Genomic DNA, 13,641 nt, shown 5'->3' with positions numbered 1-13,641 from the left:
TCACTCAGCATCGTTATTTTGTGATTTGTCCATGGTGTATAGGCGCACCACACCTTTTGAAATTGTCCCACAGTTCTTGAACGTTCTGTTCTGGTTTTACCATTCTTTTTTCTCTTTGCATTTCAGTAGGGGAAGTTTCTAGTGGCACCTCTTCCGGCTCATTGATTCTTTCCTTGGCTGTGTTTAGTCTGTTGATGAGCCTATCAAAGTCATTTTTTATTTCTGTTACAGTGTTTTTATTTCTAGTGTTTCCTTTTGATTCTTTGTTAGAATTTTCATCTTTCTGCTTTCATTTCCCGTCTGAACTTGGATGTTGTTTATTTTTTCCATTGGAACCATTAACAAATTAATCATATTTATTTTAAATTCCCTAAGTCTAAAATTCTAAAGTCTGTGCCATATCTGAGTCTGGTTCTGATGCTTGCTTTGTCTCTTCAGACTGTGTTTTTTCTTGCCTTTTAACGTGCCTTATAATTTTTGTTGAAAGCCCCACATGATGTATTGGGTAATGGGAACAGAGGTAAAAGGCCATTAGAACGAGGTTTCTTGATAATCTGGCTAAGACATGTGCTATGTTTAATGATCCTGTAGCTGTAGGTGCCCAAGCTCCAAATTCATTAACAGCCTGTATTTTATTACCTGAACGTGAGGGGTAAAGAAAATGGAAGAAATATCTCAAAACCTGTTTCCCTGGTATGTCTGACTTGCTCCAAAGAGCCATGTGACGTGAGCCAGCCCTGAGCTGCCCCTGAGCGGAGGACGAAGCTGCCGGCAGAGCTGGACGGTGCTGGAAGTGCAAGGCCTAACAGCGCTGTGGCTGCAGTGTATAATTGCGTTCTAGACTCGCGCTGTGACGGGATCCCAAGCCTGTGACATTGGGAATGCTTGTAAAACCTAGCCAGAACGTTTGTAAACATGCTCCACGAGCACAAACACCACTTCCGCGTCTGTTAGAGGCACTTTCAGGTGCTTATAAAGCCAGTAATTTGTGTTTTATAAGCTAGTTTAGATGCTAGTAATTTTCTTGTTAGTACATAAGTAAATATTTGAAATAATTTGTATTACAAGAGCTGCTTTATATGACATTATTTGTCACTGCTTTTCTGCCCCCTTGCAGCAGGATGTCCTGAAATTAGGGGACTTTGGGTCCTGCCGGAGTGTCTATTCCAAGCAGCCGTACACAGAATATATCTCTACCCGCTGGTACCGGGCCCCAGAGTGTCTCCTCACCGATGGGTTCTACACCTACAAAATGGACCTGTGGAGTGCTGGCTGTGTGTTCTACGAGATCACCAGGTAGACCTGAGGCTGCCTCGGGGCTGAGAACCCCCTGGGGCAGATGGACCTCTCTGTGTCAGTGTCCTAAGGCAGGTCACAAGGCTCAGCCGACTGAGTGGCTTCATGCCAGGCCCCTTCCTTTACAATACAGATTTTATAGTCATTCTGGTGTTTGTTTTTTAACTTCACAGAAAATTTACTAGGCTTTCGTTTTACTTTTTGTCACATACTTTTCCTTGAGAACAGAATACCATCAGTTACCTCTTTCCACTGGCACATCCGGGCCCTGGGTCGATGGGCCTCTTTATTTGGCATCATCAGTGAAATGATTGATTACCCAGTTCAGGAACAGAGTGGAAACGTGTTTACTGCCACCTCCATGGGGAGGTGTGAGCAGGTGGTCCCCTAGGGCCTACCCTAAGAGGTCCAGTCATATCAAAGAGGGTCCTCTGGCCCCAGGTGTGAGGATGAGTTACCTTCTGGCACAGCTGGACTCTAGAAAGCCCCAATCCTAACCGTCCTCCCTGGCCTCCACACCCCCCAGCCTTTGGGCTTTACACTGGACAGAGCAGTGGCCCGGGAAGAAGGGAGGAGGGCTTGTCCCACTCAGAGGTGAGCAGGGGGTCATGCTGAAGAAGCCCAAGGAGGGATTGGGGCAGCCCCTTCCTGCTCATAGTGGATCATTAAGGACGGGCAGGTGAATTGAACATCCGAGTGACGTGTATCAGAACAGTAGACCCAGCATAGGCAGGGCCCCAGGTCTCCTCTGCCTCCTTGACTCACAACGTCATAACTACAGACATACGTGCACTTCAGGACTCACTTTGTTTTGATTCTAGATCATTCGTATTGATAATTGACTTTATTTTTAAAAAATTTTTATTGAGTTCATAATAGTTTACATCAATGTGAGATTTCAGTTGTACAGTATTTCTTGTGTGTCACCACGCAAGTGCTCCCCTTCATCCCCTGTGCTCCCCCCAAACCCCCTTCCCTGGTAACCGCTGAACTGTTTTCTTTGTCCATGTGTTTGGTCATATTCCACATGTGGCTGAAATCATCTGATGTTTGTCTTTCTCAGTCTGGCTTATTTCACTTAGCATAATTCCCTCCAGGTCCATCCACGTTGTTGCAAATGGGAGGATTTTGTCTTTTCTATGGCTGAGCGGTATTCCATTGTATATATACCACATCTTCTTTATCCAATCATCAGTCGATGGGCACTTGGGTTGTTTCCATGTCTTGGCTATTGTCAGTAGTACTGCAATGAACACAGGGGGGCATATATCACTTTGGATTGTTGATTTCAAGTTGTTTGGGTAGATACCCAGTAGTGGGATAGCTGGGTCATAGGATATTTCTATTTTTAGTGTTTTGAGGCATCTCCATACAGTTTTCCATAGTGGCTGCACCAGTTTGCACTCCCAACAGCAGTGTATGAGGGTTCCCTTCTCCACACCGTCTCCAACATTTGTTAGTTTTAGTTTTAGTTTTAGTGATTATAGCCATTTTAACAGGTGTAAGGTGGTATCTTAGTGTAGTTTTGATTTGCATTTCCCTGCTTATAAGTGATGTTGAACATCTTTTCATGTGTTTATCGGCCGTCTGTATATCTTCTTTGGAAAAACATCTGTTCATCTCCTCTGCCCCTTTTTTGATTGGGCTGTTTGTTTTTTTATTGTTCAGTTGTGTGAGTTCCTTATGTATTATGGAGATTAACCTCTTGTTGGATATATGATTTGCAAATATTTTCTCCCAGTTGGTGGGTTGTCTCTTTGTTTTAATCTAATTTCTTTTGCCTTGCAGAAGCTCTTTAGTCTGATGAAGTCCCACTTGTTTATTTTTTCTTTTGTTTCCCTTGTCTGAGAAAAGATCCTTTTAAGTTCATTGTCAAAGAGTGTATTACCTATATTATCTTCCAGGAGTTTTATGGTTTCAGAACTTTTCTTCAAGTCTTCGATCCATTTTGAGTTTGTTTTTGTGTATGGCATGAGATAGTGGTCTACTTTCATTCTTTTGCATGTGGCTGTCCAGTTTTCCCAACACCATTTATTGAAGATACTGTCTTTTCTTCATTGCATGTTCTTGGCACCTTTGTCGAAGATTAGCTGTCCATAGATGTGTGGTTTTATTTCTGGGCTTTCAGTTCTGTTCCATTGATCTGTGTGCCTGTTTTTGTACCAGTACCATGCCGTTTTGGTCACTATGGCTTTGTAGTACATTTTGAAGTCAGGGATTGTGATGCCTCCAGCTTTGTTCTTATTTCTCAAGATTGCTTTAGCTATTCGGGGTCTTTGGTTGCCCCATATGAATTGTAGGATACTTTATTCTGTTTCCATGAAGAATGTCATTGGGATTCTGATTGGGATTGCATTGAATCTGTAGATTGCTTTGGGTAGTATGGATATTTTAACTATGTTTATTCTTCCAATCCATGCGCATGGAATCTCTTTCCATCTCTTTATGTCATTATCAATTTCTTTCAGTAATACCTCATAGTTTTCATTGTATAAGTCCTTCACCTCCTTGGTTAAATTTATTCCTAGGTACTTGATTCTTTTAGTTGCGATTGTAAATGGAGTTGTATTCTTGAGTTCTCTTTCTGTAAGTTTGTTATTAGAGTATAGAAAACCAACTGATTTTTGTAAGTTAATTTTGTACCCTGCTACTTTACTGTACTTGATAATTATTTCTAATAGTTTTCTGATGGGTTCTTTAGCATTTTCTATATATAAGATCATGTCGTCTGCAAACAGCAAGGATATCACTTCTTCACTCCCTAATTGGATTCCTTTTATTTCTTTCTCTTGCCTAATTGCTCTGGCCAAAACCTCCAGTACAATGTTAAATAAGAGTGGTGATAGTGGGCATCCTTCTCTTGTTCCTGTTCTCAGGGGGATGGTGCTCAGTCCCTGCCCATTGAGTATGATGTTGGCTGTGGGTTTGTCATATATGGCCTTTATGATGTTGAGGTAATTTCCTTCTATCCCCATTTTGTTAAGAGTTTTATTATAAATGGCTGTTGGATCTTGTCGAATGCTTTCTCTGCATCTATTGAGATGATCATGTAGTTTTTATTCCTCATTTTGTTAATGTGGTGTATCACGTTGATTGATTTGCAGATGTTGGACCATCCCAGTGTCCCTGGTGTGAATCCACTTGATCATGATGTATGATCCTTTTGATGTAATGCTGAATTTGGGTTGCCAAGATTTTGTAGAGGATTTTTGCATCTATGTTCATCAGCAATATTGGTCTGTAGTTTTCCTTTTGTGTGTTGTCCTTGTCAGGCTTTGGTATCAGAGTGATGTTGGCCTCGTAGAATGTGTTAGGAAGTGTTCTATCTTCCCTAATTTTTTGGAATAGCTTGAGAAGGATGGGTATTAAATCCTCTCTCAAAGTTTGGTAGAATTCCCCAGGGAAGCCATCTGGTCCTGGGCTTTTATTCTTTGGGATGCTTTTGATTACTGATTCAATCTCTTTCCTTGTGATTGGTCTACTCAGATTATCTGTTTCTTCTTGAATCAGCTTTGGGAGGTTGTAAGAGTCTAGGAATTTATCCATTTCCTCTAGATTATCCATTTTGTTGGCATAGAGTTTTTCATCATATTCTCTTATAATCTGTTGTATTTCTGTGGTGTCCATTGTTATTTCTCCTCTTTCATTTCTAATTTTGTTTTTCTGAGCTTTCTCTCTTTTTTTCTTTGTGAGTCTGGCTAGGGGTTTGTCAATTTTATTTATCTTCTCAAAGAACCAGCTCTTTGTTTCATTGATCCTTTCTACTGCCTTTTTTGTTTCAATGGCATTTATTTCTGCTCTAATTTTATTATTTCTCTCCTTCTGCTGACTTTGGGCTTTGTTTGTTCTTTTTCTAATTCAGTTAGATCTAATTTGAAATTGCTTATTTGGGATTTTTTTTTGTTTGTTAAGGTGTGCCTGTATTGTGAAGAATTTCCCTCTTCATACGGCTTTTGCTGTATCCCATATGAGTTGGTATGGAATGTTGTCATTTTCATTTGTTTCCAGATATTTTTTGATTTCTCCTTAGTTTCTTCAGTGATCCATTGCTTGTTCAATAGCATGTTGTTTAGTCTCCACATCCTTGTGCCTTTCTCAGCTTTTTTCTTGTAATTTTAATTTCTAGCTTTATAGCATTGTGATCAGAAAAGACGCTTGTTATTACTTCAATTTTCTTAAATTTATTGAGGCTTGCCTTGTTTCCCAACATATGGTCTATCCTTGAGAATGTTCCATGCGCACTTGAGAAGAATGTGTATTCTGCTGTTTTTGGATGGAGTGTTCTATATATGTCTATTAAGTCCAACTGGCTTAGCTTTTCATTGAATTCCACTGTTTCCTTGTTGATTTTCTGTCTGGATGATCTGTTCATTGATGTGAGTGGAGTGTTGAGGTCTCCTACTATTATTGTGTTATTATTATCTTCTTTTAGGCTTGTTAATAGTTGCTTTATGAACTTGGGTGCTCCTGTGTTTGGTGCATAGATATTTATAAGTGTTATGTCTTCTTGATGGAGTGTCCCTTTGATCGTTATATACTGCCCCTCTTTGTCTCTCTTTACCTGTCTTATCTTGAAGTCTACTTTGTCTGATATAAGTATTGCAACACCTGCTTTCTTTTGTTTGCCATTAGCTTGGAGTATTGTCTTCCATCCCTTCACTCTGAGCCTGTGTTTGTCATGGGAGCTGAGATGTGTTTCCTGGAGGCAGCATATTCTTGGGTCTTATTCTTTAATCCATCTCGCCACTCTGTGACTTTTTATTGGAGAATTCAATCCATTTACGTTTAGTGTGATTATCGATATACAAGGGCTTAATGCTGTTATTTTATCACTCATGCATTTCCTTTGTTTCTTGTCCTGTGTGTTTTGGTCTATCCATTGAGTTATGTAGTTTTTTATGATGTGTTTGTTTTCACCTTATTTATTATTTGTGTTTCTGTTCTGCTTTTTTGTTTAATGGTTACCATGAAGTTTGTATTCAGAATCTTGTGTATAAAGATAGTCCATTTTCTGATGGCCTCTTATTTCCTTAGTCTGAACTCATTCAGTCCCTTTCCTCCTCCCCTCCTAAGCTGTTTTTCTCACATCTTATTCCATTTTGTGTTATGAGTTTGTGGTTAAAATGACAAGATTATCTTTGGTTTTGGTGTTTTCCTTCCCTTTATCTTTAATGCTATACTTGAGTATTTGCTATCCTATTCTGATTCTGTCTACGTATTTATCTCCTTACTCCATGCTTTGTAACCCCTTTCTCCACTTTTTTTTTTTTTTTCAGATATGAAGGCCTTCTTGAGCATTTCTTGTAGGGAAGGTCTTGTGGCTATGAACTCCCTTAGCTTTTGTTTGTCTGGGAAAGTTTTTATTTCTCTATCATATCTGAAGGATATTTTTGCTGGATAGAGTATTCTTGGCTGAAAATTTTTGTCTTTCAAAGATTTGAATATGTCATTCTATTCTCTCCTAGCTTGTAAGGTTTCTGCAGAGAAATCCACTGAAAGCCTGATAGCGGTTCCTTTGTAGGTTATTTTCTTCTGCCTTGCTGCCCCTAGTATTCTTTCTTTGTCATTCATTTTTGCCAGTTTTACTACTATATGCCTTGCAGTAGGTCTTTGACATATCTAGGAGATCTGGAAGCCTCTTCTACACGGATTTCCATCTCTTTCCCTAGGTTTGGGAAGTTCTCTGCTATTATTTCTTTGAACACGCTTTCTGCTCCATTCTTCTCTTTTCTTTCTGGAATACCTGTAATTCTTATGTTGCATTTCCTAATTGAGTTGGGTATTTCTTGGAGATTTTCTTCATTTCTTTTTAGTCTTAGTTCTCTCTCCTCCTCTGTCTGGAGCATTTCAACATGTCTGTCTTCGATTATGCTGATACACTCCTCTATTATGTCCACTTGAGTGTTCAGGGAATCTGTATTTTGTTTTATCTCTTCCACTGTGTCATCTCTAATATTTCTGATTGATTCTTCTTTATAGTTTCAATCTCTCTTGTGAAGTAGCTCCTGAACTCGTTGAATTGTTTCTCTATGTTCTTTTACCTTGTTGAGTTTTTTGATGATAGCTATTTTGAATTCATTGTCATTTAGATTACATATTTCTGTGTCCTCAGGACTGAATTCTGGGTACTTGTCGTTTTCTCTCTGGTCTGGAGATTTGATATAATGTTTGGTATTCCTACACGGGGTGGCTCTGGTCTTAGGCATTCTGATATTATTTGATTGCAGTTAATGCCTATCGCCACTGGGTGGGGGTCAAGAGCCATGTATGCTGAGTGCTCTGCCTTAAGCTAAGATCCCAGGCAGTGGAGTGGGCGCAGGGTGGGTACTTTCTCCTGCGTGCTCTTGGGGCTTTCTCACTCTGCTCTTGCTATCTGCTCTCCTGGGGTGTTGGCTTGATGAGGTCACCCCTTGCAAAAGCCCTTGCCCCAGTAGAGGCCTTCCCTCTGGGCTGCGAGGGCCCTACAGAGTCCTTGATGTTCCCACCAACGAATGTCCCCTCCCCCGTTCCTTCCCTCTCGGAGGCCTCCTGCAGTCACAGATTGCAGTCTATTAGGGGAGGGAGCAAACTCTTCTCTTACCCCGTTCCAGCTCTTCTGAGGGGTCTCCAGCCTCTCCGCCCTCCATCATGTGGCCACATGTGTCTCTCTGACGTGTTTGTGTTCTGTTAGGATGTCCTCTGTTGGAATATGGATGTCCCTTTTCCTTGTGTGTTGGAAGGGAGAGAATCCTGGGCAAGTTCATTCTGCCATGTTGCTGACGTCACTCCTTGACTTTGTTATTTTTGATTTCTTCTTTAATTTTTTCAATGATCCATTGACTTGTTATTTTTGGAAAGCTGAGTGGCGATTTCACTGAAGCTAAAAGTGCCAACAGAAAATCCTTTCTCATGTGCTAAAATCCTTTTAACTAATTTGGAACAGTGTTGAAGGACTTAAATGTTAAGAACATGATGGCTGGTGGCATCTAGTCAGCACAGCATCCTGCTGTGACTCCGTCATTAAATTGTGCTGTCTTTGTCATGCTTCCCCCACGTCAGAGCTGTTTCCTGCTCCCCTGCCTTTTCTTCTTCTCTCCTGTAGCCGTAAGGTGTTGCTATCTTCCTGAATAGAAGCTAGTCTTACTATCAGAGCTATATTTTTCAAACTCTTCTTCGTGGCTTGTAATATGAATTCAATTTATTCATATAGATCTAAAATCTTTTATCCAAAATCCGTAAAAGCTCCAAAAATGAGCTTTCTTGGAACTCATTTGTTGATAAAACCTGACCTTCCCCGCCCTGGATTTTTGTCAACAAACTTACCTTGGCCATCAGGAGGCTTGGCATGGAGATTATGGATTGCAGTCAGTGTGAGTGTTCACATTTCACTGCAGAGACTCCATGGTGTCACACACACAGGAGTGTGGCTCTGTCTCTTAGAAGGACACGTAGGGCCTGCTGATGAAGTAGAAGCAGAAAGGCCTAAGTAGAAGGGGGATGGAAATCTGTTGGCTTCGAGGATTACCATCTAGCGGGAGGATTGTTTCCTCGAGTTTCCCTGTGAGTGAGCCATCCGGTGCAGGGAGACTAGCCAGGATGAACAGGGCCACGGCCTGTCCTAACCAAAGCCCCTTGTCATGCCCTTCCAGTCTGCAGCCCCTCTTCCCTGGAGCCAATGAGCTGGACCAGATCTCAAAAATCCATGAGGTCATTGGCACGCCTGCTGAGAAGACCCTCACCAAGTTCAAACAGTAAGTGTGGTGTGCCCCCAAGAGTCCCACGTGGAGTCGCCCCCTGCCAGGGCTAGTGGTGCGAGCAAGTTGAGGGTGGGGCCAGGCTGTGTCTCTGTTGCCCTTGCAGCCCCTCAGTCCACTTGGGTCCCCGTTGCCACTGAAGTGCTGCACTTACCTTGAGGCACTAGCGTAGTGGCTGCTCAGACAGAGCTGTCACCCCTGGGGCCCCCCAAGGTGCACTCTCCCTCAAGCATCACGGAAGGATTCTCACAGTCTTGGTGAGGGTCTGTGCCCTGAATATTTACACGGGACTTAGAGGCTGGTGGGTGAAAAAGGGACCCAAGCACCAGCTCTGCAGCGAGGACTTCATGCAGCCATCACCCAGCGTTACTGACCACGCTGGCACCCAGACCAGCAGTCGTTAGGGTTTTGTTTTTGTCAAAGATGAAGCTGAGGCTGGGGAGTGGGGAGGGAGGGCCCCTGGGCTGAGGTGGGCAGGCAGAACCTAGCACCTCCCAGACCCTAGGAAGGTAAGGAGATGACAATTATTTTAGGATTCTTTCTTTTTCTTTTTTTAAACTTTATTTCATTCCTCTCAGGTGGAAATGTGATATTAGTCTTTTCGAGGAAAAGTATTTTTCTTACATTTATAGCATAACAGATTTCATGACCCCTTCTTCTTTTTTAAAAAATGGACCATTTTTTAGAGTAGGTTCAGGTTCATAGCAATACTGAGTGGAGAGTGCAGAGGTTTCCCGTGTGCTGCCTGGCCCCACACTTGCACAGCCTCCCCCACCGTCAGCATCGGCACTAGAGTGGCCCACCTGTTAGAGTTGATGAGCCAACACTGACATGTCGTTATCACAGTGTCCAGGAGGGCCCACTCTTGTGTTGTACGTTCTATGGGTTTGGACAACTGTAGAGTCATGACTGTGGACCAGCCAAGTGCTCTATATAATGGCATGATTGTTTATTATCATTGGGCTTTTAATACAGGTCGAGAGCTATGAGTTTTGATTTTCCTTTTAAAAAGGGATCAGGAATACCTCTGCTGACAGCCACCGTGTCCCCACAGTGCCTCTCCCTCCTGCACGCAATGGTGGCCTATGATCCCGATGAGAGAATCACTGCCCACCAGGCCCTGCAGCATCCCTACTTCCACGAGCAGAGGTAGGCTCGCTGGCGGGTTTCTGCGCGGCCGCAGGAGCTGGCTGGTGAGAGCCGTGGGGCACATGCTGGGGCACGTGGTTCCTAGGAGCAGCTCCCTCTGTCCTGAACAGTGTCAGCGCTTCTAGGAACCCACGCCTTGCTCTTTTCTGGTATATCCTCCCAAAAGGAGGCAGTTAGTGGCTCCACAACAGGGTGTAAGGAGGGCTTTGTAGCTGCTTTGTGATTGATGCCAAGGCTCCAGTTGTTAAGACCCGGGGAGGAGCCCGCACACATCCCTGTAAAACAGGTCAACCCGCTGTAAGGTTTGAGAGTGTGTCGAATGGCACCTGCCCTGAGGGCATCTAACTCCACACCTCTGTCCACTCCCGCCTGTGTGACCATGGAGGTGACGTCTGACCCAAACCTCGAGTCACTGGGCGGGGCTGTGAGCCTGTGGCAGGGCAGTGCCCATGGTTCACAGAGGCCTCTCTGCTCCTGGCCCACAGACTGTCAGGCTGAGACAGAAAAGGAAAAACGCTCCTCATGATAGTTCACGTGGAAAAGAAGTAGTGACAATGCACACAATAGACAAATCTGGAGCCAGAGCGGGCGACCAAGCAGTCGTGCTGTGCAGGCTCTCAGGGGAGGCGTTCCCTCCTCTCTTCTTCCCTGTAGGGCAACTGAGAAGCAGTCTCTGACAAGCCACAGAAAGGCCTTCCTTCCAGAGCGCCCCGTGGCACCGCAACTACTCAGTAACAACTGGCAAATTTCAAAGGAGGGCAGAAAGCAGGTACTGGATGAAATCAGTGAGCTGGAAATGGGCCTGGCACCATGGCAGAGGATGTCTCCATGTGTTAGGACGTAGGGAGCCCGGCTCTGCTTGCTCCTGCCCTTTCTGCCACAGTAGCCAAGGGTCAACCACAGCGTCCCTGTGAGCAGGCCCAAACAAGGGAGGTAGGGTTCTTACGTGCGTATGTGCCAGGTTCTATGCCAAAGCACCTCACAGACGTCACCTTGTTGTGCCCTCAGACTGACCCTAGCAGGGGGCACAGAGAAGCTATAAACACTGCCCCAGGACACTTAGCCAGCCCTGGGCAGCCCATGACTTCTCCACCCGGCCACCAGCCCCCCGAGCACAGCAGGTCCCAGATGACTATCTGTCTAGTCACAGAGACTGTTTCACACACTTTTTGGTTTAGAAACAATAGCTTCACTTTGCCACATCTTCACCTTTCCTTTCACGTACCTTGTGGCCCCTGTTTGCTCAGTCCCACCAGGTTCACAGTTCTGGGCTGGCCCCGACTCTGGGTGATAGTGCACCCTTCCATCATTTATTTCGCATTCATCCCAGCCTTTGAGTGTCACCCCGTGCTCGGAGCTGTGGATGCAACAAGGCAGCTTTGCAGAAATCTGTACTTCTGTGTCCACCACCTGCTTGATGGCTCCACTTGGATCTTTAAAAGGCAAAATGTTTGAACCCCATCTCCTGATCTTTCCCCCCAAACTTGCTTTTCTCCCCGCACCTTCCCTCCCAGATGGAGGCAGCTCCCCTCCAGCTGCTCAGGCCCTAAACTGTGGGCATCCTGCTCCTTTGGCCTTAGCCTCCCTCGTTTTGCCCCCTAATTGCCGTCCCTGCTCGGCCTCCCCACCCTCCGCATCAGATGCTTGTCTGACCGGCTCACTCCTGCTGGCACCCCACCAAAGGCCCCCCGCCATCAGGGCCGAGGCCCACGCTGTCTGTAACCAGTTAGGCTTTGTGGTACAGAAAGTCTGTCACAAGCCACTCTTTTAACTGTGGTGCCGTGGACGATACATAAACCAATGGTGGGGCTGTGTTTCAGTAAAACTCTGGACACTCAAGTTAAATTTAATATAATTTTCACAGGCCATGAAGTTTTTTCCGACTATTAAAAAATGCAAAAACCATTCTTAGCTCACTAGCCACACAAAAGCAGGCAGTGGGCAGATTTGGCCTGAAGGTGTAGTTTGTCAATGGACTCCCCAGGGAGTTAGAGCAGAGGCGTCCTTGGCCTTGGCCGTTGGAGAGCTGCCCTTGCCATGACAGCGTCACAGTGTGGCCTCCCCAGATGTCAGGCCAGGTCAGGCCGCAGCGGCTGCACCGAGGGGCGGGGCTCAGCATGAGCACTGATGTGTGGAGGCTTTGCCTCCACTGTGGGGCTCTATGAGCCAGTGTCCACCTCCCTTTTGGGTGGCTGGGACACAGTGTCTGTTGTCTAGTCACCGAATGGTCACACCTCACAGTCAAATTGTATTAGGCAAAAGTATTGCAAAAGAGCCTCTTTTGTTTTTCCTAATTTCCATAAAGGGGACACCATCATATGTTCAACTGACCTGTGTTTTATTTCAAGAAACAGTCCATAAAGCAAGAGGAGGACCATCCCAAGAGACAAGGACCAGCCTGCCTGATGGAACTGCCCAAACTGAAGTTTTCAGGAGTGACCAAACTCTCCTCGTACTCCAGCCCCGCGCTGCAGTCAGCATTCGGGCCCGGAGCCAGCGGGACAGTCCCGGTGCTGAGACCCCTGAAGTGTGTTGGCACAAACCCAAAGGTAGCCTCTCTCCCTAGCACCCCTCAGCGCGCCGCGCGCACCCAGCCTGGCCGCCACTGAATGTGTGTCATTTTCTTTAACAGACAGATACGCAGAAGGACATTAAGCCCAACCTGAGACAGTGTCGCCTGCCCACAATAGGAAGGAAAGCTGGAGGGTACTGAGCAGCTCCAGCCAGCTCGCCTACTCTGCAGCCTGAAAGCAGGCGCAGCCGCCCAGCGGGCCGACAGCCTCTGAGCCGATGGAGGGCTCCAGGAGAGGCCTGGCCTCCCCGGCGAGGGCTGCCCCGCAGACAGCGGCACCACCCGGCCTGGAGCCCGCCGGCCCACGGGTACTCACATCCCGGAAGCAGCTGTCCTGGATGTTCCAGTCTAATACATTTGTAAAACCACCTCATTCTAGGGTTTGATTTTATTTTCATCACCTAAGAATTTGGAGCAGGGAATATTTTGTAATTTTTTATGTGAATCAAAACAGAGAAATTATAATTTATATGATGTATTATTTAGGCTTGGTTTCAGCACGGGCCCTGCGTGTTGTGCCTTCTTGAGTCCATCACTAGTAGTGTGGTAGCATGTTACAGCTGCCAGGTCATGCTATTGGAGACCCTGGATTTTTATTAAAAAATAAGCTATCATTACAATATTTTGTTTTAATATTTTCTGAGTTAAACATGTGTACCGACTATACATTCCTGTATTTTAGCTTTTGCTATTAGGGGCTTATTAGGGGAATTGATTTTGTTAGGAAGACTCTGGTTCGGCTTAATTTTGTTTCACTTGAAAAACCACTAAGGGGTAAGCGCAGGCTTGGGCTCGGTGCCCCGGTGCCCCCAGGGAGCCGTAGCTGCGCCAGGCGGGCCGAGCACGAGGGCAGGTCAGAACGCCAGGCTTCGCAGGGGCTGCCTCGTTCCA

The 13,641-nt window shown here is 45.1% G+C and overlaps 1 protein-coding gene across 13 annotated transcripts in view; it reads left to right on the top strand.

Moving 5' to 3' along the window:
- MOK (MOK protein kinase) overlaps positions 1-13,372 on the top strand; it is a 64,934-nt gene extending 51,562 nt beyond the window's left edge. For 11 of the 13 annotated variants that reach the window (XM_070593319.1, XM_070593314.1, XM_070593309.1 and 8 more), the window contains 6 exons: positions 1,118-1,296; positions 8,925-9,026; positions 10,005-10,178; positions 10,833-10,947; positions 12,527-12,727; positions 12,811-13,372. In XM_070593319.1, coding sequence (XP_070449420.1) covers positions 1,118-1,296; positions 8,925-9,026; positions 10,005-10,178; positions 10,833-10,947; positions 12,527-12,727; positions 12,811-12,891 — 852 coding nt within the window. In that variant the 3' untranslated portion in view covers positions 12,892-13,372. The remainder of the gene's footprint in view (positions 1-1,117; positions 1,297-8,924; positions 9,027-10,004; positions 10,179-10,832; positions 10,948-12,526; positions 12,728-12,810) is intronic. The other 2 variants (XM_070593312.1, XM_070593315.1) reach the window with 1 other exon arrangement.
- Positions 13,373-13,641: the final 269 nt, after the last annotated feature.

This window comes from Equus przewalskii, chromosome 25, assembly GCF_037783145.1.
Source record: "Equus przewalskii isolate Varuska chromosome 25, EquPr2, whole genome shotgun sequence".
Taxonomy (NCBI): Eukaryota; Metazoa; Chordata; class Mammalia; order Perissodactyla; family Equidae; genus Equus; species Equus przewalskii.
Note: the sequence above shows the minus strand (reverse complement) of the source record. Positions and strands in the feature narration are given on the sequence as shown.